The following is a 26,708-nucleotide window of genomic DNA, read 5'->3' as shown; positions in this document are numbered from 1 at the left end:
TTAGGAAAGAGTCGACTTATGTATTATATAAATGTATACACCTCACTGTATTCATTGGTAGGTTGACTATAAACATTCAGCCTAGCAATGTCACTTCATTTCCACTCACTAGTTAATCATGCGTGGTCCCTGGAGCATGTGTATGTGTGACTGACTGGATGTTTGAGATATATTGTGTATTCATAGTTTGCCCACCAAGATACAATCACCGATGTTAAATAATGATTCTCATTAAAAAAAAAAAAAAACGTGCACTGATGCCAACTCACTTATTGTAGTGCACCAACAATAGTACAGTGAGACAGAAACAAGGCCTGGGTGTTGTTTAGAGTGGCTCCCCTATGTTCAGGTATCAGGTGTTTGTAAATTACAAGCACAATGACTCTGTGCTGAATTGACCCTGAAGTGTTCCACCTTGCATCCTTATGATGGAGACAAGGGTGTGAATAAAAGGGATTTTAAGATAAAATGGCCAATAGAGGGAGTATATGACAGAAGGATGTTGTTAGCAAAAACAAATCAAAAACAAAACATATATTTAAGGGGGCATAAAGTTAAATGCGGGGTTGCAAAAAATCATGATTTGCATGTAATTCTATTCTGAGTTCTATGAACATTTATTAGATATTTTAATACTTATAAAGGCCTTAAGACCTTTTCATACTTTATATGAATCTGCAGATACCCTGTCAACAGTGATATCATTTATGAAATTTGACGATAAAGCAACAGAGTGAGTTGAAGGCAGGTTAGACCACTTACCTGCACCATCAAACTGAATCCTTCTGCAACAGGTACCAGAAATGATCATTACATTGTGTCCGTGATCACACTGAAATTTAGGATTTTCTTCTGTTCTTCAGTCCGCTCGATTTTGTTTTGTAATACTTTCACTGTAAATGACCATTACTGTGTAAATCAAGGCAAAGCCAAACTGTCACCTCAATAAAAGAAGCTTAAAGGAAGTTGTCAATGTGTTATTACACTCCAACTGCTATAATTATTATGAATCATATTTCTATATATCTGTATATCTGTATTAGTGTCTGTGTCCAAACCGGCAGAGACAGATGCCGCCCACAAAGAGCCTGGGTCTGTCCGAGGTTTCTGCCTAAAAGGAAGTTTTTCCTCACCACTGTTGCACCAAATGCTTGCTCGTGGGAAATTGTTGGGTCTGTGTAAATTATAGCGTGTGGTCTACTACTACCTACTCTATCTGTAAAATGACTTGAGATAACTCTTATGATTTGAAACCATAATACAAACTGAATTGAATTGAAGTTATTTTAGGTGAGATGCTTTTTGCACAGAGAAAGTTAACACACTCAAGGACTAGGACAACATATTTTATTGTATAAAGTTAAACTTTTATTTTTATAGGCATACACTGTACAAAGCAGTAAACTCCATGTTGTTCATCCCTATTGAGAAAGATCTCATTTCAAATTGGGTGTTAATGTTTTATAAATGAAACACAGGGTGAATAACAAATCTGGACATATAAAAAAAATGAAGAAAAGATGATAAAAGATATTTTACATTCACATGTGGGGGACTTTAATATTTGGTCAAACACGGATAATTTTGCTTTTCCCATGGTCAAAACCCTGCAAACACACCTCTGTTAATTATGCAACACATCCACACTTCAGCCGTTTTCTGTGTGAAATCATTTGGCACTTATACGATTTGTAAAGGAAGACATTTTACTGTGTGACTTGTTAATTTATTAATTATTTCCTTCACAAGGTGTGAAGGCCTCAAGATCATGTAAACATGATGATAAATGTTTGATGTGCATGTACGTTGCTCAGAGTACCAGTACAATGGGTTAAAAATGAAAAGAGGGATGAGATCTCTTCACCATCATCTACAGGTTACATTCAGTCAGTCGGTTTCTAGTCTGGCTGCCTATATTTTTGCCGAACAATGATATAAATGCACAATAACTAATTTTACCATAAAGATGTGGTGGTGATGCTAGCTGCTGAAAAGGTTCATAAAAGAACATACAACACTGTCAAACCTAGTCAAGTTATTCTGAAGAACAGGCAGTAACATCACACTACAATACTGAAAGACTGCACAGAGCAGCATCTGACTGAAGCTAATGCTGTGGCTAACATGTTTAATGGTTTGTTTATCCAAGAGACAGCACATGCATTTCACTGATCATCATTAGGTACGATGTAAAAGCTTGCACTACGTATTGAGATGTCAAACAAAAGCCGGTCTATAAGTACAGTAATAAAACTGCTGAGAGAGTAACACACTGTATGATGAGTAATCGCGACTTCATTGCTTTGACAAGATGAAACAAAAACAAACAAATGTGATCATCTTGGTGCAGTAAGCGATACGGTTTAATAGTATTTCCACTTTAAATAGTTTAATTTCATAAGCTTGGCATATATACTCTTGCAGTTAGGTGGGTGGGGTGATGATGAGAGGGAGAGCTGACTGCTGTCACTGAAGGAGGTGGTATGGTATCTGCATACAGCAGGGAGGGACTCTCTATTTTTAGAAGTGCAGCAGAGAAGGCAGAGACAGCGACTGCTCATAGAAACTCATCAGCTACGTGACGCTACAGGGAGGGACAGAAGCATTAGTGGCTGGCTGAGGAGTTAGGGACAGGTTATGGAGGTAGGCAGCAGGTGTAGCTAAGTCATATCTACCTCCCTCTCTATCCCCACATATTTGAGGGCATCCGCTTGGCTGTATCTGTGGAGGGAAGATGAAGAGAAGAGTTCAAGTTATTATACAGGATCTGCGGAGACAAGTAATTCAGTCATAATGTACAGCAGCCTTGTTTTTTTATTTTACTTTGAAGCAGATGGAGAGTCACTAAAAGGACCGTGACTCTACCTGTAGTCAAAGAAGAGCTCCTCTCCTTGCAGGATAGCTCGTTTGGCAAAAATACCGATGCGGTGGTCTCCATTCACCATTACCACTGCAATGGCAGCAAAAGTATTAGCCAACAAAAGACTGCTTTGATCCCACAACATCTTCTAAATTCACATGTGACTCCATAGCAAAACAGATTCCATCTTACCTTTAGCGTAGCAGTTGGGATTAACTGAATGATTTGCAAAGCGGATTTTATTCCCCTTTCGTGTGGCATCCACAACAAAGTCTACTGGGAGACATGGAGTGGATTAAGGACTACTTAAAATACAGCTGTATGGTTTTGAGCAGAGGAGAAATGGGGAACACTTGCCTTTGTTCAAGTTGAAAAGGAAGCTAGACATGTATTTGTCATAGATCCTTCCACGTCGGTCTGCCTCATCTTGGGAGATCAGCTGCTCATGCACACACACAGGAATAATAAACACACTATATTACTCTATACTCTACTCTATATTCTTTTATCTGACTTAACTGCCTTGACTTGCCTCTCCACAGTATTCAGAGATGAACTCATTCTTCTGAACGGACTCTTTGATGAAGGTGCCCCATCCAGCGACATCTGATGGAGCTAAAAGCAGGTGCTGAGAGAAGTCAGATGTATGTTAGGACACCACAAGTCATATGAGTGATCTAAACACCACTAACGTGTCTCCAGAATAACAGAATATAACGCAATTAATTGGGAGACAGTCTGGGACATTTTCCATTGTTCCAAGAACCAAAATCACCAACAGATTCACTTCAACATATGCCATAGGACATATTGGACTCCTCAGAAGAGTCAAGTCAAGAAAGTCATTCCCACTCCCTACTGCACGTTCTGTCAACCTGAACAAACTGGAACCTTCATGCACATGGTCCTGGAGTGTGAACAGGTGCATGAGTTCTGGAATAAAACAACATCAATAATATCTGATGTGATAGGATGTTGAATTCCTTCTGACCCGATTGTTTTGTTGCTTAATGATGACTCTAAATGACATGTGCTTGGGAGACAGAAGAAAATTTGGCTAGCCGGCTCGACCGCAACCAAGAAAAGGATAGCTCAACGCTGGCTCCCCCCCCCCCCCCCCCCACTCTCTTTGTATAAAACAGTGGTTGGCGTATTCTTTGTTCTGTATGTTAAAAAAAAGAAAAAAAAAAAACAATAAAAAATGTATCATTAAAAAAAAGAATAACAGAATATCAGGTTTGATATATTTAACCCATTTAGACCTTCAAGTGTCCTCGTCTACCTTTTTTAGGCCTCTCTGGATGCTGCAGTTCTTGCAGGAGATCGCTTTGTTGTCCCAGTGGTCTGCAGTGCCACAGGTCATGCACAGATCTGGGTCACATTCCCTCACGGCCAGGTAGCAGGGACACTGTTTAGTGTTACACTGTGTCTTGCACCTGCAGCCTGGGAAGCGGTTCTGGCCTGAAAAATATTTAGACACACAGCTGCTGTGAAAGGGGACGTGCTTAGAAGGTTTATGAGCAAACTGCATGCAGCAATACAGAAAGATAATACATTATATGACGTGGCAGAACACATATGATTATGATAAATAATTCCATCTAAAAATGCAGTTGCAGCACAGAACCTCAATGGGTGGATAATGCTGAGAAGGCCATCACTCAGAGACCTCTGCTGGCAGATATGCTGAAATACAATTTTGCAGAGTGAAACACAACAACCTCCGGGCAGATAAACGGAAGGATTAGGATAACTGGAACGTCTTCTAAGCAGCCTCTGCTTGGGGAAAACTGTCCATAACAAGAGCTCCAGGCAGCATTTGTCTTCTCTGTTGTGCTGTTTTTAAGCTCCCAGTCCCAGCCTGTGTGGGTTTTTGTGCGTCTGTATCATCAAGCATTGTTTAGCTGGAGCTATCTGACTCATACGGATGTTGGATATGAGGTTGTATATCAGACACAAAGCCTGTCATATGCCTTTGATTTCTCTCCGAGTCTTTAGAGCACACACATGTGCAACCGGGGGCTGCTTCCTGTTTGGCCCGGGCTCTCCTCTACTACGGGAAAAGGCGAGGTCATTTTCGGGTAGGGAGAAGGGGGGGAGAAAAGGTGACCGAACCACAACGGATGAACAAATGAGGCAAAGCTATCTTTTTCAAACCACAGCAACATATTTCATTTGTTTAATCCCATTTCTCTGTTGTACACTTTCCAGAGGACAACATACGAAATGCATTCCTCCACCATGTGGTCATTTCAGAAAACACAGTTCTGGGTCATTGCTGCTGCAGCGAATGCTTCATTGTGAACGCAGCTCTGTATTAAACAGACACCCACCTATCTCCGCCAAAGGACAGTTTCTCCTCTGACCGCTGCCAGAATACTGCAGAATCGTTTTACATTCTGCTGCCCTGCTCTATTGTTGCCTGGAAAAAAGGCTTTAAAGCTACAGAGAGCTTTCAGTGGAAAATGTGGTATGACAAACAATTTCCTTTTAGCTTTACAAGGCAGAGCAAGCTACTTATGGTATGTCTTTTTGTCTGTGTAAGAAAGAAAGAAGCATACAGTACATGAAAGTATGGTCACAGTTGAAAAAGAAATGTGACACTCACACTCATGCGCACACTGGCAGAACTTCTCACAGAAATTCTGGGTCATCACACACGGGCAGGAGCTGTCGCATGGATGGTCGGGGTGATCACATGGCTGATAGTTGTACACCTGATTGGACAAATTATCTGGAGCAACAGAGGACAAAGCCCTCAGACAGGCACAGTAAGCTGTGTTGTATTTCAGAAGACATAGGGTAGTTATAGTTGTGCTGTGACGTTTTATTTTCAGGTGAACATACCTTTCTTTAGCTGAATCTTTGCCCATAACCTGCCCCAATAAACAAACACAATGACAGGGTCAAAAACTCTTCTAACTTGTTCCACATCTATTCAGTTAATTCACTTTTCATGACTTTTAAGTGACAAATATTGAAATGTGACAGGAAGACCTAATGCAACAGTGTAGAGTACATTTATCTCTGCATGACTTTATTCATTTTAACCTTTATCTATTCTTTATCTAGGGAAGTTACACTGAGGGCCAAGCTCCCTTTTGCAAGAGATCATGTTATGATTATGATTCCGTCATTCAGCAAAGGGTGGACAAGAGAGGGAGAATAACTAATGACATCATGCCTGTGTTTCCGTTTCTTCTTTTGGGGCTCGATGCCTCCATCAACCAAAGGAACACGATGGATCAGGACCTCCTTTACTGCAAACTCATACACCTGTGGGAAACGAAAATTACATTAATCTAATGAAATGTTTTTTCTCTTTATTGTAATTCAATTTTGTAATGTTGTGCCCGCTCAAGCTGAAAAGCACATTGTCGTAATTCAGCACAGAACATCCTGCCCCCTCCATCCTCTGTTTTCAAAACTCCACCACAGAGGCCAAACACACACACACACACACACACACACACCAACTTCTGGCTGCCAAACCCAGATTTGGCCTCTTCCCTAGGACACAGACATACATAATGATGCAGCTGGTTTCAGCATTTCCTCTCAGTTAAGCAGTGGGCGGGGCCCTCTGGATACCAGCAGGGCCATGACAGACAGTCCAATACAGACACTGAACTGGTCTAGCCATGTGACAAGAGGCTCTCCAAGGGTGGATGTAAACGGGCAAGGCTGCATCAACATATTTGTTTCACCTGTTCTTTAATGCGTGTATTGTGTGTGTAAGTAAAAAGGTTTGAAATCTAATTTAGTTGTAAGTTGTAATATGTTCTTACCACAAGCCTTGTTATGCACAGCCCACATGACACTCAATTGACATAAGTCTTGGAATGTCTAAGGCTGAAAGACTGCATCATGAGAAAATAAAAGACGTAACATCTGGTAAGCATTCGTGTTTATGGTGTCACATGCCATTCTCTCTGTAGTCAGTCCAATTATCCACACCATAAAACCACAGGCACAGGATGCATGTGTTATTACACTTGCACTGACTCAAATGCAACAGAAATTAGCAACGCAAGTATGTTGTCTACTTCATTTCAAAACAACTACTTCAGAAAGTAGTTGTTTGTTCATTATTTAAGATTTAAAACTACATGTAATGGCTATTTTATCTGGTTAGTAACAGATGAGACAGCTAAACACTCATAATTGCTGTACACTAGTGCTGTCGCTAAAATTAAGACCTCAATTCTCATAAATCCTCTTGCTTCTATTTCCTATTTGTCACCATATCCTTTCTATGGGTTTGTTTCATGTGTGGCTCCACTGAAGTCTTTAGAACTGTGACATCTATCTCCAGCCTTTATCTATGAAGCATTTTGTGGCTCCAGAGGCAACATAGTTTTGGTCTGAAGACTTCAAATTTTAAAATTAAAAATATCTGGGGGTGTGGAGTTAGTAAGAAATGAGCCTACCAGACCTCTGTATGGCCCCTACTCATCTTTGCTTAAATGGTTTGTAGCTACATTAGCCACTACTAGCATAACACACTCAGACTGAAGTGTCTGAGGTTTAGTTGCATTGCAGGTAATGTAGGCGGCAGAGTAAAATAGACGATATCTCTGGTTCTGCATTGTCGTGAGTCTGAAAATGTTAGGTAGGAGTGCAATGCTAAATCAGTAGAGTATTCTTTAAAGAAAATTTCAAATTTTGATCCTATATGTAAAATAATTTGTTCTGAGACATAATTTATGTGCTAATATTAGTATATTAAATTTTTTGGGGGAAAACTGTGTTAAGTGAGTAAACATTTTACCTCCTTGCAGTTCTTTGAACCGATGAGACGAGCGATGGAGCAGAAGTTGTTGAAGTAAGTGCCGTGTAGCACCCGAAAGAGTGACTCCTCCGCCCCGCTCCACTGAACCACACAGCCCGCCTGCTGCTCTCCTTCATCATCCCTTAGACGCATCTTTGTGGGAGTCTGGCATCGCGAATTCCCCTCTGTTACACACATACAGACACACACAGAAAAACATGTTAGTATCACTGACCAACTATTCTTGGCAGAGCATGCAGCTGCGCACACACACTTTTCTTTTACTTTGTCTTGGCAAAAGGTTTTTTGACAGCTTTTTATCTGCCCACACACACATCAGTCATGGTAATTTAACCCTACACTGACACACATACAGCTATTTCTGGGTGTCAAGCAGGCACAAACGCACGTACCCACGCATGCATGCACACATGCAGGTGACCATGACTTTGATTTAGCTTTTTGGATATTCAAGACTGATGCTCGTACACCCACAGCTTGAGGCAGAGAGCCGAATGTTGCTTGGCAACTGGCTGAATGCAGCATTGCTGTGGCCACATGCTCCAGCACTGAGTATCTTTATTAATCTGCTCAACAATCTGTTTTTTTCTAAATTATCTCAACACGTGCAAGAGAGTCTGCTGTTGTGTTTCCAGAACTAACAGAGACTTATAGTGAGGCACTGATGGCAATGAACAACAACCATAAGGAGGGGTGAGCCAGAGGAGATTGCTCCTATTTCCTTCCTGCCACTCTCCACATGAAGATGTCAACAGAAATGAAGAAACAAAAAGCTAAAAAACTACAGTAGGAGGAGGGGGAGAGGGAACAAAGTGTTTATGTTGGGCTGAAGCATGCAAAACTAATGGCTGGTTTATTTTACTTGGCAAAAGAGAGCTGATATTGAGAAGAGATGGAAGGAGGGAGACAGAGGAGAGAGTAGAATATGACTTGTAAGCTATCATCTTCGGCCAAATTTCACTTTTCTGAAGGGCTGCAGTCAGTCGGGGCAGACAAGCTTCCAGAAAAGGAGGGATTTGGGGGGAAGTTATGGTAAATGATGCATCCACTCAGTCATACAGTGACTCAGAAACACATTCAAATAACTGTGTCTATGCTGTATAAGGCCTCAAAGCAGACAGTCATTACCAGAGTTTACCAGATGTGTACATTTATGTTAGAGTAGCTGAGAAAATGGAAACCACAAAACAATAGGCAATATATAGCAATAAGCCAAAGTTAAAATTATAAATCTAAAAATTGGTTTTAAAAGCAGCTTCAAAACCCAGTTCCTGTAAGATCAGAGTCCTACCTGAAGAGGAGGTGGTTTCATGGTCACTGTAGCCCTCCTTTCCTTCCTCAGCAGATGCAGACGGTCCAGGAAAGCTGGAGCAGGTGGGACGCTGCTGCCTTCGGCGCCTCCGAGACCTCTGTGACCGTAACATATTCTGATCCACAAATTCTTTAGCCCCTTTCTTCAGAAGAGGACAGGGGATGGGAAAAACCGTAATCAACAAGATAGAGCAAGTACTACTTAATGCATGAATAGGTTAAATAATTGTGAGCTTGGCAAACCTGTAACAGGAAGCAGTCTACACCACATGGTTCAGTCTCAATGCGGATCTCCTTGCTCTTCCTCTTATAAACATTGGGTGTAGCATGGAAAGCTTTGTGAAAAGAAACAAACATATTTTTACTCTCTATTGTACATCAGGTAGTTAGTAGTTAGCAACTGTAAGCAAATAAGTAAATAGAACATGTGTTATTTATTTATCTATCACAATCTCACTGGGAGTCAACAAACCTAAACTAAAATTAACCTACAGGAGAAATAATAATAATAATAATAATAATAATAATAATAATAATAAGAAGAAGAAGAAGAAGAAGAAGAAGAAGAAGAAGAAGAAGAAGAAATCAAGCCATTACGGTGGAGGAAACAGTCGTATTTGAAGCAACGTCTGCAGAAGAGCGTGTGGAAGGAGTGTAACGACTGCTCCCGCTGTACAGATTTAGCAAAGGGTCCGTCCAGGTTGGGGGTGCAGAGTGGAGGCAGCTTCACCGGACTGGGGGGCTCTAGGAGGTCCTTGTACCTGTTGAAGTGACAGGGAGAGTTTTGGTAGTAATATATCACCTGTTTTTAGTTCTTTTATTTATTAGCATGCTCATTTGAAGTTGGTGCTGGGTGAAGTTGTGGGTGTTTCTTTCTAAGTAAAGCTCTTTCAGATGCTGATGCAACTGCTCCTTTGAGTCAGAGAGCCTAAGAGGGAGACACCATTATTACTTTTCGTCCTGACAGCTTGCGTCTCCATGGTGAACACTAAGCAACGGCATGTTCAGCATTGTGCACATAGATTCCAAGTTTCACTGCACTTCTCTTACTTTTCCTTCAGTTCCTCCGTGGTGCCCTTGTAAGGGAACATTGAGGCGATGGCTGTAAATATGTTATCGTTGGGGACCTTCTTGCTGCTGGACAAGTCTCTCACTTTGGGAGACAGAAAGAGAGTTTGTTATACAAATATCCCAGTTTCCCCGCATCAGGTTTTGATACAGATTCACAAATAAAGCTTATGCAATATGTTCTTTTAATCATTTTGCAATGGTACAGACGTTTTCCCAATGCTCAAGGCCAGTTAGCAATAACATGTTCTGAAAACAGTTTTCAGAGAAAATCACGATCTAAAACAGATCATGTAATTTTCATTTTTCAGTATCTTTACTCATGGACCCCTTATTCATTGATGTGTTTGTGTACCAGTATCTGAAAGACTGTGTGGCCAGGTGTGCTTCCATTTCACTATCACTAATTGTGTATACAGCCTAGTTTCCCATAACGCTTGGTGCAAAAGGTCATTAAGTTCTGTAATTAGAGCCAGGCCATATCAGTGTCATTGACAAACAGGTTCCCTCACACAGTACCCATGCAGGGGACACAGGGGGCAGCTTTAAAGTAAACAATGCCTGTGCACAGGCTGCTGTCGCAGGGCGCCCTTGTGGCAGCTGTACAGTGTAATGAGAGGAACAGTACCAGCCTTGTTCATGCTGCAGCCCTCTTGTTCTCTCACAGGACAAAGTCTGAACGAGCAAATGCACAGCTGAAGACTTGCTCACCCTCCGTAGTGCTCCTCCTCTTCCTCCTGATGGATGCCACAGTACCAGGTTTGGTCTCTTCTGAACCCTCCACTGAGCTCCTCATCACTCTCTCGTCCTCCTTCTTTCCCGTCACCTCAGCCGTTGCCGCTGTCGCCGCTGTCACCGCTGTCACCGCTGTCACCGCTGTCACCGCTGCTTCCTCCTCTTCCTCCTCCTCGTGGTCAGAGTACTGGCTCAGGGCCTCCACTAGCTCTTTAAAGACCTCGTCACTGATAAACCCCCCCTCTGGGACACAATTAACATGTCAGAATATCAAACAATGACATCAGCTGCATCATCAGCATATAATACACCAAAGTCCCAAGTGAATTTTGCAGTGATATAAAGTATGAAAGGCGTAGATTATGGGATCTGTGCAGACATCTTAATGGGACAGAGCATTCAACACACACCTCTGTCACCATGGACACCATCATAGTTGTCGATGAGTTCCTCCAGGAAGGCCTCGTCCTGTTCCAGCACCTCGTCGCCCATGTATGGGATGTTGTGAAGGAACGTCTCGTCCTCCACCTGAGAAACAAAAACTCCCTTCAAGACAGGTATGCGACCAGCTGATGGTGCATGTCAACCCACCACCTGTGATGCTTTTGAGGAACTAAAACCAAAAACGTCAAAATAACAAACAAGCAATAGTTCACAAAATGTCCACATGGTCCTGCCTCTGGGCATTTCACAGTGGAACAAAGGTACACACATGAACTGGAAATATAAGAAATGTAAACCAAGTTAGGTTGCAAGAGAGCTTTTGCCAATAAAAACTATGTATTTTCAAAATAAAACTTTTTTTGGAACACAGAGTGCTTTCATTTTGATGATGTGTTCTTGAGTTTCTCCAACATGTTCTATCCATTTAATCAACTCAGAATCATGCTATTTCCATTGAACACATGAACATCTTTAAAATTGGAATCAGGTGAATGAGTAATATGATATATAATGTGCTCTGCACCTGTAATAACACTGTAATTGCATCACCCACAACAAAATGTGGTTTATGTCATACCATGAAGTTGTTCTGCAGAGGCGACCAGGAGTACATGAAGGGGATTCCTGCCACCGTTGACAAGGGTCTCATGGCAATGGCTTGAGCTTTGAATTCTGGGAAGCCAAACTCCACTGTACACATCTGCAAGAGAACCAGCGGTGGGTTGGGGTTGACAAGACAATAGAACAGTCCTAAGCATTACTGGACAATTTCATATAATCGAATAAACATGCTGCTCGACCCCCAACAGGGAATATAAACCAAGTAAACACAATAAAGCGGACCCTGACAGCACGTGGGAAGAGAAAAATGCAGTCATGCCCTCAAGGTGTGCTCCCACAGGGCCAGAGACCGCTTTTAGGCTTTGTCCAGCTTTGTCCTCAGATACTTTAGGAACACCTGACAACCAGGTGGGAATCAGAGCAGAACCTTGGTGATGGTGACGAGGATGCAACATTATGGAGAGATGAGTTTTCTCACAAAACATTCACACTATAGTAATAGATTGGATTTCAAGTTAAGCCAGAGCAGCCTGGGCAGGAATAGGAACACAGGACAGTGCAGGCTGGGGTAGTATGTGAAGTTATGTGTTACAATGGCTATTATTTCACACACACACACACACACACACACACACACACACACACACACACACACACACACACACAGAAAATTACCCTGATGGTGAGACTTCGTGATGTGAATTAAAACTTTCTATATTTGCTCATGTTGTAAACAGGGCTAGTTTGTGATGGTTGGATGGTTGACAGACAGGCCGACAGACACTCAGACAGGCAATTACCAGGGGCCCACTTCTAAGCTTTTCACGCAAAAAACCCACGTTTCATGCATACACATGCTCACAACACACAGACACACACACACACACACACACCTTTTTGTTGGCCTGAGCTCCACCAGACGTTGACAGAGGGATGGACTGTATCCTGAGCCTGGACCACTCTGCATTCAGGAGATCTGTCTGCTGTTCAATCTTTTGCCTGTTGGACATGAACAGGGTCTGGAATCAAACAGAACAAAGAGCATGTCACACATACTGTAAGACACACACAGTGAGTGCTGCATGTAGAACACACACCTACTGCAAGTCCCCCACACCATGCATACAGTACATAGGCATAAAGTGATTTTTTTAAGCAGAACTATCAATAATTTTGTTGACCCACCTTGACCTCCTCTACTTTTTTAAGGCGTTTTAATTGGCGAAGGCGCATATACTCAGACTTGACCCTCCGTCTCCACTCTAGCAGGCTGCGGGAGGGCACAAAGGAGGGAAGCTGAGGTCTTGGGGTTGGTGGGGCAGCACCGGTGCCAAGGGCTGGAGCTGCAGCAACTGTTTCCTCCATGACTCTTTAAAAAGACAGAGATATTATGTGGCACAGAACAGCCTTTAGATCCCAAAAGGTGTTTAAAAGGTAAAAGGAATATTGCATTTTGGACAAAGATTTTTTTTTGCAATGAAATTCCAATAATATTCCTTCAAGGCTTTACAAAGTGTCTGTGGGACTCACTCAATAGTAAGTGTATTCACAATAATTCTCAATAATACACCTAATAGGTATTGGTATGCTCATAATTGCTAGTATTGGTGTAATAAGCTATACATCGCTTTCTGTAATTTATGTTAAATTACTAACTATTTATTACTACAGTAAGTACAACATACTCTCTCCCTCTGCCCCTCACAGACATTAAACTTCCCCATTCACTCACCCTCACTGGAAGTCTATCTGAAAGAGTGCCCTCTTCTGTTGGCAAAACAAAACTGACATTTAATGTAAAGAAATGCCTTCCACACTGGTGCTTTAAACTGCTTAGTGCAAGACTGCCGTTGCTTCTTTTTTAATCATGGATGGCAACTGACCAAATAATAAACAAACAGACTCGTTTGCACGCAAATAAGTCTCTAATCATTTAACAGCACGGGGCACACATTGCTCAGGAGTGGGCGTGCCTCTTCAGAAAAACAATATGAAGCGGAGCAGAAAAGTGCGTAGTACAGTTTTTCTGTGTTTCATAAGCACCTGAGTGAACATCAACTTCCCTATCTGAGATAAAACAGAATCAAAAATAAGTACAAAGACAAAACTGAGCTCGGGAAACTGCTACAGTGCATTTTTTTCTGGTTTATGAGTCGTGCACATTTCAGCCACAGCTATGAAGTGCGCAACGTCCTGTAGCTGCAACCCCGATGAGACAGAGCCACACAGTTTCCATTTAAATGTTTAACACTTTAAAGACGTGCGCACCGCGAGCACCACAATGACAGCACGTTATTCCAGCGGACGCGTGTGCACGTCTACCTCTATATCCAGTGTCGCAGTTATTAAATACCTTCAAATCCACGGCTTGCGTCCTATTTGTGGCGAAGAGAATGCAACGCGAAGTCCCTTTCTGTTTTTGTTTTTTGTTTTTGTTTTTTACAGTTGAGCGATCCGGAGCAATTAAAGACTGTCTTTCCTATGGATCTGACGCAGATATCGTCTCCGCACGGCGAGGGAATCTCAGAGAAATCCCTACGTTATCCATGGGCATGGTGCTGGTGGTTGTTGTTGTTGTCGTAGCTTACAAATATCTTACAAATAATGCGCACTTGGCTTTGTCGAACCAACCCGAGCAGGAATATGACGTCTTATAATGATCACTGCCTTTCCTAGCAGAGGAGGATGTATTACTATTCTGCGTCCTGGAAATAAATAGTAGCGTGGAGCAGCAGCCACAGCACAGCCATTTACACGCACACACAGGAACTGATGCAACTGTCCAGTCAAGAATGCTAGATCGCCATCTAAATGCGTGAGGGCACGACGCTCTATGGGTTTGATCGGCGTAATAATGCAACGTTTTAAATAAAGAAACGAATCTCACAGGCATATTTTTAGTGATTTTTGAAATAGCAAAACAAATACACAGGAACACCGGGATATAAATTCACATAATAGGACTAATTACCCCGATTGCGCTGATTGTGTTGATGAAATAAACTGTCCAAAAATATTAGGAATGAAAAATGATCGATAGTTGAAAACTCCTACAGTGGAATTCTATCAGATGGAAAATAGTTGAGTTGTTGTTCTGCACTCCACCTCCAGGGAGAGCTCGACGCATTTTATCCTCCGTTTTTAGAGAGAGGACTGAATGACTGTCCTCGGGCCACTGGTGACATCACGTAGCCTACTCCACGGAAAATCCTAATTTAGCCAACTTCAGTTGAAAAACTGATAAAAGCACGTTTTTGGTTTGTATTCAATTTATAGAAATGATCGACCTGATGGGAAGAAGGAGCAGCATCATTTGAAGCCATCATAACAATATACAAATATTTAAAGTGACAGTGTGAAAACAGGACATAGCCTAGTTATTTTTTTTAAGTTCAGGAAGCAACATACATCACTATAGCTATTTCCATATAACTAAAATTATGCATGTTATATACAAAAAATGTCCATGACTACTGAAGACTGAATAGGTATTGCTGCCTCTTCTGAACTTCTCACACGTTTTGGCTGTTTGAGAAGACTTGACAATATGTTTGGGCATATATCAAGACTGTTTCCATGACTATAAAGAAAAGGGGTGAATGCATGTATCTACTTCTTTAATGGGTCTCTGGTATGAAGATAGATCTAAAAACAGGGAACCTGATTCAATATTCTGTTTAATTTTCTATCATTATATTCTATATTAAACTTAATCTTTAATCTAAGCCTTTGGTGCCCTTGTGGAAAAGGACATAGCCCTTCAATTATTCAGTAAAAAAACATGGCTCTATTTATTTACATATTTATAATAGGTTGTTTCGTTGTTGTGGATGTACAGTACAAGGGCAACGTGTCATATATCAATTTAGGGATTTAAAATGTAACCCTGCATCCTATCCCACTGGCTGTAAAAATATAGATGTTTATTATTCTGTTAATATTCACAACAGTTTAGTTTATTTGTAGTTTATTTTTTCAAACTCTTAATGGATAAAAGGAAACCACATGAATGCTACTCCTCTGGCACACAAGATGGCACTGTTCAGCTAATTTTCACCCCATAACACAACATGTGCCCATACACATATGTCTAATTTGGATGAAGAAATCTGGCTTGACATGGTTTGGTCTGATATCATGCTATACCAGCATGACTGCCTCAGTATGTTTCTCTCTGATCAGCATGCTGTTGTTGATCTTTTCTGTTCTCTGGTGCTGTTTATGCCGTGCAATAAAAAAAAAACTGGTTAGTAATTATGCATTCAGTGAGCAAAAGTATCTCAGATGATATAGCATGTTTGGCGTGTCTACAGTGGTATTTAAAGTAGCCTAACTCATGCCATGTTGATACCGACCTGTCAAACAAAAGCAAGCACACACAGGAAGATAAGCTTGTGGAGCTGTTATCAGCAGGAAGTTTTTAATTCTGTATAATGTAAGCAGTGTGTGTTTGTCTTTGCATCATTGAGGGGATTCATGTCTCCTTTTATGATGTGTGACAATGGCTTAAAGATGAAAAGATTCACAAAGCAGCTGATAAAATACTTACTTCAAGCAATTTCAAATATTATATGTAAAGTATGTAGTATTTATTTTATTATATTTATTATTCATAGAAGATTGATGGTGCTCAAGGTGCTCTTGAGCAAGGCACCGAACCCCCAACTGCTCGGGGCGCCTTACCATGGGCAGCCCCCTCACTCTGACATCTCTCCATTAGTGCATGTATAGGTACTGAGCATGTGTGTGTAATTCAGGCCTGTGTGTAATGTGTGTAATAACAACAGAGTGAAAACGTTGTAATTTCCCCTTGCAGGATTAATAAAGTATAAATTATTATTATTATTATTATTATTATTATTATTATTATTATTATTATTATTATTATTATTATTATTATTATGTGCCAACTTAACGTTTCACTTATCCTGTCCTTAACAGAACATTTGAAACATGTCAAGCTCTTCCTTGCAGGTAAATTTATTCAGCTATTTAACTCACTCATACTGAAAGTTTGATGCATATGTATTAGTTTGTGTGATTTTTTAAAATGCAGTCAGTTATATATAAAAACTGGCCTCCTTTTTCTGAAATGAAATGTGGAAGCAATTTTGGCCCCAAGCTAGTTGGCTCTCTCCCAAGTCCAGCAGCTGAGATAGAGCACTCATCCTTCAAGTGACGTGAATGAGTGAATCATTCTCATACTGGAGATCCCTGCCGCCTCTCTTTACCACAGAGGCTCCGTGTGACGTCAGACCAAGAGTTTGTGGGAAGGGGGTGCTTGTAATCAGCACTGATGGTGTAACACAGCACAGCACTCACCAGCAGTGATATACTATAGTCTCATGCTCTACAGCAACAAAAACAGAACGTCATAAAAGTCTGTTTATATGTCTTGGGGAGTACTACTGCATATGTGAATGAAGTTGTATAAAGCCTTTTGTGGCTCCAGGGAGCCGTGCGAAATGTGTTGCCTTAAGTGATGTCATTTGAGTCAGCGATTGTTGGGACTAAAGCCTGCAAGTTTAAAAATGTGGCGGTGAGAAGTTAAAAAGAAGTGAATTTACCAGATCTCTTTCCAGCTCCTTCAACATTTGCAGCTATTAAGCTGCTAACACCCACATCTTCAACCAAACTCTCTGTGGTTGAGTTGCATTGTGGGTAATGTAGGCGCCAGGTATTGACAAGGAATTAAATGTGTGGAATAAAAAAAGACAATATCTCTGGTTCTGCTGGATCAATTTTGATTGAGTACTCTTTTAAAATGTCATACAAAGCCGCACAACTTTTTGTTTGTACGTTTTGTCATTAACTGCTATTTTTGAGTAAAAAACCCCAAATATCTCATATTTGCAGTAATGGTAAGTAACTGTAATTAACAACCATGCATTTATCTTATGCTGTAAGTTGGCTTCATGGCTCCTGGTGATAAAATTCACTCAACACAAAATTACTGTTCCAAGTTACATTTCAAGCGAAGCATGCAAAACATAAAAAAGAAGTTGTCAGATATTCAAATAGCAGCATGAATCCTTTTGGTCCAATACGGCTCACACGCTGTTAGTCCACTTAGTGTGTGAACCCATTATTGACATCTAAATATTGCCTGTATTGATTAAAGTATAAATCAAAGGTAGAGACAGAGAGAGTAAGAGAGAAAGACAAAAAGAGAGGGTGGGGCTCTCCCCAACTTCTCTCTTTCTGTTTGAAAACAGAGGGTGGGATGAGAGAAAGAAATAGATAAAGAGAGAGAGAGCGAGAGAGAGAGAGAGAGAGAGAGAGAGAGAGAGAGAGAGAGAGAGAGAGAGAGAGAATGAGTGATGGTGGTGCACCAGTGGACCACAGTAGTTCTAACCTGATCAGAGGCTCTCTGTCCCATTGTGTGAATCCGCCCATCCTAGGAAATGAGGGCTTCCTGTTGTTTTATAGAGCCTTCCTGCAAAAAGGTTGAGATATGTAATCCCTACCCACCAGGGAAGACAGACAGAGCATTGTCAGGCAAAATGACAGCCACTAGCTTCTCACTTATGTTTTCTTGGTCTTTTGTGACTCTATTCATCTGGGGTAAGTAGAGGATTTATACAGTTCATTTCTTCACTCTTATTATATAACTTCTTTATTTGCCCTCTATCTCACCTCTCAAGAATAATGCTTAGGGGCTTTCAGTGATTGAGTGGCTTTTAGAAAGGAGCTTAGCGGGTCTTATGGTTGAGTTTTACACTTAAACAGTTTGGTTTAAGGGTCATAGAGTGACCAAGCAGCAACACGTTTGTTTAAAAAAAAAGATTATGCTGTAGAATAGATGTTGAGATATTTGTAGTTTATTTTGTGATTCATGCTGTACTAATGATTTGCTCCTATTTATTAAATATGATCTTTGGTCTTTGTGGAAGGGGAATGTAACGTAAGTTTAAATGTCCTTGAGTTGAAAGATTTCCTCAAAGGACTGGCAGACAAAGGGAGGATGCATTGACCTGTTCACTCCCTACTCATTGTTATTTTCTTTAGCTCCTCTACTTTCACAAGTTCTGAAATTGGTATACACAGGATTATGTATCATAATTCAATTATATAATTTCTTTATTTAATTTCACTTACAGCAGGATCCACAACAGTGGTTTGTCTGGTTGATGTAAAGTTAGCGAAACAACCGGCCACAACAATAGGTAGGCTATGTGTATTTTGAATTAAAAAGATAAAACAAAAATAATACATGACCACAATTACTTGGACTAACATGACCTCCTTTCTCTACAGGGTATCACTCAACAGAGATGATGGTTGCCAGTAAGTTTACAACTTTTTTTCTATACACTTATAACTGATAATATAGTGTCTCCCTAACAAATTAAATTTGCAAATGATCAGGTTCTGATTTAATCTCTTTTCAGATATACATGAATCCTATTTACATGTTCTATATTTTACAGTTACGAATAGTGATTATATATTTGTGTCCATTGGGGGATTGTTTTGGATCCGTTCCTTAAACTCATTTGTTTGGCCTGGAACTGACAAACAGAAAGCAGAGCACAGAGATCCTGGTTGCTGCCAAGATCTCCTTGCGTGTACTATCATGAGAATCCAAGACAAACTCCTGGGGAGGTCTCTACCAGTGAGGAGTCAACAGCAGTAGACACGAGGCCCATAGTGGTTTGGGTTAAAGGTTAACTCAAACCTCATTATGAGCAGACCCCACCTGGCTCAACTTCCTGAATTTGTTCGTCATTCACCCCATGCAACGTCTGTGATCAACGCATGAACTTCGGGTTGTGAAACAACTGGAACTTTGGAGCAGCGCCCCTTTCACTGTTCCTCCTCCTGTGCCTTCCTTTTTTTTTCTTTTCCCTCACTGTCCCCCCCTCCTTCCCCTGCCAACTCCCCCCAACTCTGAGCTCCTCCTCTGCTGAAAAGACACATTTCCTGATGTCATTACTAAATCAAAATTCTGCTCGGCAAACAGATGTTGTGAGAGGCCCAACATGTGGATTCAGTGACATAAATTAACAAGTTGGTCGTGAGAAAACATAAACCATTCCATTTTTCATTCAATCAATGAAACCACCTCTCTCACACTGCTCTTTAAAGTGGTGAGGGGAGACAGTGAGAAACTACCTTACATATGTAGCACACTCATGAGCTGCTCATGACATAAAACACCTAAAACTTTCCCACACTTGTGGTGGAAATATCAGTTAGCTGGCCTTTTAAACAGCTGGTCAGCTCTGACTAATAACTTCTTCCAGGTTTGGTCAAATTAACCTAAATATGAAATCATGGCTGTCTGCACAGAACACCCTGCAGAGTCATGATTACATCCACCCCAAAACGCTAAGCCCTAAATGTTTACTTATGTTTCCTATTTGGCAGAGGCAGCCCAAAAGGCAAATAAATGACATGCTGTGAGCTGGCCAGGCCTTCGACTGTGAGAAACTGAGACTAAAAAGCAGAACAAGAGTTAAAGAGTAAAGGGTTTTCAGATGTGAGTCCAGCCCAGCTTGGGTGTGCTCCCTTTTATTTGGGAGAATGGAGAGGACAATCTTTGTTGCCTCCACCCCTTTAAAAAAGGAAGAAAATCCTAAAGAAACGTGTGTTGGAGAGGGGAAGAGCTGCTGCCAAGGCACAGGGCCGTCAGACAGATCTTCGAAGAACATCTGGTAACCGCGGGTAACACTGTTTGGACATCTGGTAACCGAAGGTTACACTGCGTCTCTTCCATCCTGTCGAGTTTCCTGTTATGCCTCGCTGTACACAGTCTAAGAAGTTTAGGGTTATTATATATGGTCACCGGTTGGGGAAAACGTACCTTTATTCATTTTTTCTGACATGAAGGGAGCACTTGGTTTCATTGGGGTATTCCTCTCCTTTCTCTGCGGTGAGTGTGTGGTCTCCCTTCTACAGCTGTAAATGCCTGCCTCAGTACTAGGCATGTGAAGGAACTCATGAGCTACAATAGACAAAAATACTCTTGCATTGAAATTTGTTAGGATGTATGTCTTTGATGAACTTATTTAATGAACTAAATCCGAAGGGCTTTACATGGCAGATTTGAAGAGTGTTTTGTCAAGTTTTGTAATCCAAAAATCTTATTTTACTCTGTTTTAGATGCCACTTATGGAAAGTCTACCTTGAGTCGACCATTTGGTATGTGACATAACTTCATAGTCGTACAACCTTATATCATTCTGTGAACAAATAAGTTAATGGAGATCTTTTAAAAATGTCCAACACATCTTTGTTGTCATTTTCTAATCTGTCTCAATGTGTTTCCTTTTCTTTTTCTCACTCTTTAACTCATGCAGCTTGTGGGAATAATTCTCACCATTGTCAGACGTATTGCGGCATCTGTTCTGACTTTTATGGTGCACCAACAATGGAGTGCCTTTCCTTTATGCTTGAGGAACTATGTCTCCTCAAATTTGATGAAGCAATGGCATCACTAAACAACACTGACTGGTGCACTTGGGGCAATGTGAGCATGTAAGTAATGTGTGTTCTTATTTGCAATTCAGTTGTTCTAAACGTTAAAAATATTTGCTGATGTGTGATTCATCTTCTGCACCCTCCCTGTCTCCACACTGCAGTTTATATAGTAACCTAAGCCTTTGCACAGAGGAGATATCTGACTGTCTAGTGATCCCATGGCCCAACCCACTGGTGGAACAGACCTTTGTGAACATTCACTCCAGGTTTTTCAAGGATTGTCCCACAGAGCAGCTAAGCGACCCACCCCCAGTCATCGTCTTTGCCTTGGTGATAACTCCCATCTGTCTGATCCCTGTCATGGTTAGCCTCGTGGTGCTTAAGACCAAAAATGCGGATGGTAGCTCCTGAAAATCCTGAATCTTGGCCTTGCTCACAATTCCCAAGAATATCATGTTTTTGACCTGCGCTCTCCCGCCTTTCCAAACCTAAGGACTGCTGCGCTTTCATCCCACCAGTGACCTTGAAGAGGACTGAATATTTCTGAGGAATTCTAAAATATTTGCCACAGAGGAACCCTTTTGAGAAGATGGCACTGATCTATGTAATTATAAATTCCTGTACCATACTGTGACAAAAGTTTGGTTTTCAACCAACCCACTCGAGATCTGAACATTTATCTAGTGGTTACATCCAATTAGCAGATGTTATTCAGAAAACAAAGTTTGGTTTTCTACTTGAGAACCCAGTATTCAGGGTTATGATGACAAAAGCTCTGGAGCTTGCAAAAGTAAAGTCAAATGTATTTGTGTTGACGCTCCTCTACATGTTGGACAGCAGTTGTGTTGATAAAAGACAAGGTCATTTTTTATTACTGAACTCCTGAACTCTTCTAATGCAATTTTATTTTGCTGCCAATCAAACTTAACTCTGCATTGAGCCACCGATTCAACAATGTACAATATGTATGCGGAGTACATGTGCAACCTAAACTGATTTTAAGTCTGGATTAGATAATAAAAACGTTTGATCTAGAAAAAGTTATCTATATGTGTAAAGAAAGGACAGGAAAATGAGTATGGTGTGATGCATGGATCTGGTTATGTGTGTCATAGTGTGTGTAAAGTTTGAGGTCAGAGGTTACAGATGGGACACAATGAGAATGAGAAAGGGAGATTTCTTTCCTGGTATTGTCTATTTTTGGACAGTAAGAAACCCTTTAGCACTTTCTCCTGTCCAAACAACGGCAATCCTCATGATCACACAATAAGCTAATTGAAGTAAAGTTTATCTAACATCTCCATCCAGATCAGACAAAACACCACAGACAGACAGACAGACAAACAATTGTCTGTGCAGCATAGCGATAAACACTGAGCAACGACACAAAGATAAAATGTTATCTTTCACCTGATTCATGATAATGTAGTTATGTATTGTTTAGTCTTGGATGACGATAAAGCCATTGTAAGTGCTTTCAGATTTGGAAAAAAATGTGTATTTATATACTGTGTTATATTTCTGCCATTGTCAGGGCTTAGTGGACTTACTGTATCATCTGAGTGATAACACATTCTGCCTGCTCTGACACCATTTACTGTATGTATTTTGATATACTTTTTAAATATTTTATACAATTAAATCTACAGTTGGATTGTTGGCTGTTGCTTATTTTTTACTCAAAAACCCATCAAAACCGGTTCTTTTCTAGCTAATCATAACATGAAAGAAGCAGACTGTATTCAGTTCAGCTCATGTTCACAAAGATACATTAACAGAGTTGCGGCATCATTCTGGCAAAGGTACTCTTTAACCTTTGTCAGTATTTGATTAAACACCTGTTTCCCTTGAGTGCAGTGCAGATGGCATTGCTTTGTGCCTCAGGTAGTGTTTCACTGTATCTTCAGTGAGCATATTGTGGTGCAGTTGCTATGCTGCACAAGTGCTAATGTACTGTAGTAAAGGAAGCAGTGACAGCAGTCATGTATCACACCCTCATCTGGCAAACACAACACTGCAGGGTGGGCCTGTGTTTGCGTGTGTATGTGTGCGTCTGGCTGGGCTGGGCTGGGTGGGAAAGTGTGTTTGGTGACCTTCTTCCTCTCTAGATGTCGGGTCATCCTCGTCCCCACCCCCTTCTGATCTCATTCAATTTGGTGTTACTCCTTATTGTACTCCTTATCCTACAGCAAGCCAGAAACAATTTGTGATTGTGAAAACAGTATTAATCATATTTTTTAGTCACGTTACAGCAATTGTTTCAGCAAACAATATGTTTGTGTTTTCAGTACTCAAGTCAAATACCCATCGTCAAGTTACAGTAATTAGAGTGCCCTCTAGTGGTTTTAGGTTTTATGTGATACAGTGACATTTCATACCAGCACTTACCAACATGACTGTCATCTCTAAAAGAGTTAAATGTTAAAAAAGGTTAACTCAAAATTTCCTTTTTTTATGAGCAACAGTGGTGTCACCAAAACCCCAAGCTGTTAATCTTTGTGTACAGACAAAATGCTTATCTGTATATGTGTACATGTGTAGTCTAGAGATAGAAATCAGGAACAACTAGTGAACAAAGACTCTGTATGTTCTGTAGTGTGTCAAGTCATTCTTGGCCCATTGCATCTTCATCATTGAAATATGGACCAGGGGTTTTCATTGTCTGAGACTGTGCCCTCCCCCCAGAGACTAATGCCTTATTCCCACTGCATGGTTTGCATCGACGCAACTCACTTTTCACTCACTAAAAAAAGTATTGTCGCGATGGAGAGAGTGAGTTAGCTGGGCTGCAAAGTTTTTTTTCTCCAAATTTGTTTACATTTTGTCAAACTGGCACCATTCAGAGTATGCCGAATTTCCAATAGCAGTTCCTGTTTGCAATGTAGGCATGTACAGACAGCTATCACTGGATTACTATGATTCTGAAGAAAACCTAAAAACATGATGATTCTCATCATTTGTCATATGAAAAATGAATGACAAAAAAATAATGTCAGCTACTGTAAAAGCTTACAATGCAAAATGAGTGTTTTTGGGTAGATCTAGGCATCTTCTTGCAACAATACTTTGAGGTATGCTATCACTAGGGATCCTTCAGGGAGTACATGAGGCCATAAGGTTATTCTCCAGTCCCTCAGCTATGCCACATCACAATTACATAACATTTTGAGATGCCTTAACTCGTATATAAATCAGCTGATCCAAACACAATGATCTGAGCTGACACTGAAGTGAGATGACTTGATGCTGTGGGGTTGGAATTGCTCTCTGAACTGGAGCATGCCTGCAGTCCTCCAGCTATATTGTACTAATATTATGTAAAATCTGACAGTAGTTAGTTAGTAGATAGTTTTGATTGACAAGTTAGATAGATTGGGTAAAGGAACCAGGACTACTTTTGAACTTTAGTCTTTCATTGACACCAAATTAATTGACAAGATTTTAAATATTAAAAACGGAATGTGTAATCGGTAAAGGTAATTATTGTAAAACATATTAAAAAAGAAACACAACATGAAAAATGAAAATACATTTTGTTCTATTGTACAAAGTTTGTTGTACATTGCAAAATCACAAGTCATACACCGATTTTATTATAGTTTGATGATATCATGATGATCAAAACAAATGTAAAAGTAGAACTGAGCACTTTTTTCAGTTTTACTTAACTCATTACTCGTGTTGGTCCAAAATAAAACAAAAACTAACAATTCAATTTCAATTCAATTTTATTTATAATGTCAAATCATAACAGATGTTATCTCTAGGACACTTTACAGAGTAGGTCTAGACCAGAGCTAGACCACACTATAATTTACAGAGACCCAACAAACTACCAATGCCACAATGGATATGCTACGTTAGATATAGTTAGCTTAGATGTAAGAAAATATATATATGGCACATCCATGGATACATGAATATATAGTTCTAGAACTGAGACAAAGACTGTTTTCAGACAAGACCAGAGACCTTCCTCTCTCTGCAATAGTGATCACACCCAAGAGCTGCAGCTGCGTCTCCAGTTGCAGGTTTTGGCTCTGGAGCCTCTATCAGGGCCTCTGGGTCTTCTCACCGTGGGAGCCGATGACTGTTATGTCCCAGAGATCTGGCAGAGTGGTTGGAAGGACAGCGGGTAAGGGCATCTGTACATCAGCTGCTGGTTCCTTTGGCAGACTTAATAGTGTGGCTGGGAACTTTGGCAGTGGAAACAACAGAGGTAGCTGACAGTGTCAGCTCCACTGCTTCATATGAAGGAGCATTCAGCAGCATCAATGACAGCTGGTGAAATGGTCAGCGTCCTGGAGTCTATGCCAAGTTATTGATGAGTTATTGATATCTCAGTGGATTTATAGATGCCAATTTTCATAAAAAGCTGTTTGCATTACACATTTTCTAGTTTATTTGAGCACTTGCAGACTGTAGTTTTGCCAGACTTGATGAAAATTAAAAGATTGCACCCACTGGTGCGTGTCATTCAGTGTGACATGAGTAATTACTTTGTTGTGCGAAATCCAGGCAGCTGGCACGGCTGTGTCAGAGCTGACCCTACATCTGGATGACACCAAGCTGGCAGCGGATTCAAGTAGGTTTGACATCAAAACTGCTGCTCGATCAGTCAGAATGAACAACCGTTTTCCACTGCCAGCTGAAAATATGAGTGACAGGAGGCAGCAAAATTCTTCAGTTCTTCGACGATGATGGAAAAGGAGCAGGGCCTGCACCAACCTGTAAAGGTCAATCCCTGAAAAAACAAGACATAGAGCTGCAGCTGAATAACGTAAAGGAATAGCTACTGTACCTGAGAAACAACCAGAGGGACTTGGGATAATTAGAATCAGGAAATTAAAACAATTGCAAGGTATTGCCGGCTATGAGAGTTTACCTAAAAACTGTGATTCATGGCAACAGAGAACAAAATTAACAGCAAAAAAGCATGTACTGTACAAATATGCAATAGTGGCAATGGTAGTAAGAGTTAAATTGCAGTGTTTTACCAGCATTCACATCACCATTGCAGATTTGAACCTGGGTTTGTAGACACTCAGCATTATGGAAAGTCTCTAGAAAGTAATTTACTTATGGATAACTTATGGATAACTTAGTATATATTAAATATTATAATATATCTTCAATAACTAATTTTGTTGCCAGTTGGGGGCAGCGGAAACGAGCTGTGAACACAAAACTGACACATTATCACTTTGGCATACTTGGTTGCAAAAAGTTTCCTATTGTATTGACACATCAAGCAAACTATAGACCAACATTAGCATTCAGTTAGAGTTGTGTTTCTGCCACCTGATGAATGCACTGTAAATCCATTATTCCCTTTTAGATGTTTTTGTCTCTGTCTCAAACTCTTTAGGGAAATGCAAGACTCTTTAGCTGCTGGATGCTACACTATATTCACCAGCTAGTCCCTAACTTCTGCTGTTTGTAAATGTATCATGTAGCATACAGCAGGATTTTAGTGCTTCTTTTTGCTGAAAAAAAAAGCTGAAAACGACACTA

The 26,708-nt window shown here is 40.6% G+C and overlaps 2 protein-coding genes across 9 annotated transcripts; one reads left to right on the top strand and one right to left on the bottom strand.

Moving 5' to 3' along the window:
* Positions 1-1,345: 1,345 nt before the first annotated feature.
* On the bottom strand, positions 1,346-14,916 carry ezh1 (enhancer of zeste 1 polycomb repressive complex 2 subunit). Of its 6 annotated transcripts, XM_031312907.2 has the most exons (22): positions 14,125-14,582; positions 13,504-13,538; positions 12,957-13,140; positions 12,665-12,790; positions 11,788-11,910; positions 11,177-11,294; positions 10,743-11,009; positions 10,014-10,116; positions 9,561-9,724; positions 9,207-9,298; positions 8,944-9,106; positions 7,632-7,816; positions 6,045-6,136; positions 5,708-5,736; positions 5,469-5,594; positions 4,143-4,321; positions 3,393-3,488; positions 3,218-3,299; positions 3,053-3,133; positions 2,866-2,950; positions 2,676-2,721; positions 1,346-2,584 (listed from the first exon to the last, which is right to left on the bottom strand). In XM_031312907.2, the coding sequence occupies exons 3-22, from the start codon at positions 13,134-13,136 to the stop codon at positions 2,558-2,560; spliced, it is 2,364 nt and encodes a 787-aa protein (XP_031168767.1). In that variant the 5' UTR covers positions 13,137-13,140; positions 13,504-13,538; positions 14,125-14,582; the 3' UTR covers positions 1,346-2,557. The 6 variants fall into 6 exon arrangements, 5 of the variants coding, with proteins under 5 accessions (XP_031168767.1, XP_031168768.1, XP_031168766.1 ...); XR_004107351.2 differs by lacking the exon at positions 13,504-13,538 and having other exon boundaries at positions 2,824-2,950; positions 14,125-14,581; XM_031312908.2 differs by lacking the exons at positions 13,504-13,538; positions 14,125-14,582 and adding an exon at positions 14,743-14,916.
* Positions 14,917-18,103: 3,187 nt separating this feature from the next.
* ramp2 (receptor (G protein-coupled) activity modifying protein 2) lies at positions 18,104-22,848 on the top strand. 3 transcript variants are annotated; one of them, XM_031312913.2, is made up of 6 exons: positions 18,104-18,335; positions 18,875-18,937; positions 19,029-19,058; positions 20,877-20,915; positions 21,074-21,251; positions 21,356-22,848. In XM_031312913.2, exons 1-6 carry the CDS (start codon positions 18,176-18,178, stop codon positions 21,603-21,605), a joined length of 720 nt encoding a protein of 239 aa, XP_031168773.1. In that variant the 5' UTR covers positions 18,104-18,175; the 3' UTR covers positions 21,606-22,848. The 3 variants fall into 3 exon arrangements, with proteins under 3 accessions (XP_031168773.1, XP_031168772.1, XP_031168774.1); XM_031312912.2 differs by having other exon boundaries at positions 18,106-18,335; positions 18,872-18,937; positions 21,356-22,814; XM_031312914.2 differs by lacking the exons at positions 18,104-18,335; positions 18,875-18,937; positions 19,029-19,058 and adding an exon at positions 19,206-20,646 and having other exon boundaries at positions 21,356-22,814.
* Positions 22,849-26,708: the final 3,860 nt, after the last annotated feature.

The sequence above is a fragment of the Sander lucioperca genome, chromosome 21 (genome assembly GCF_008315115.2).
Source record: "Sander lucioperca isolate FBNREF2018 chromosome 21, SLUC_FBN_1.2, whole genome shotgun sequence".
Classification (NCBI taxonomy): domain Eukaryota; kingdom Metazoa; phylum Chordata; class Actinopteri; order Perciformes; family Percidae; genus Sander; species Sander lucioperca.
The sequence above is the reverse complement of the archived record's forward strand: the minus strand, read 5'-3'. Positions and strand labels throughout refer to the sequence as shown.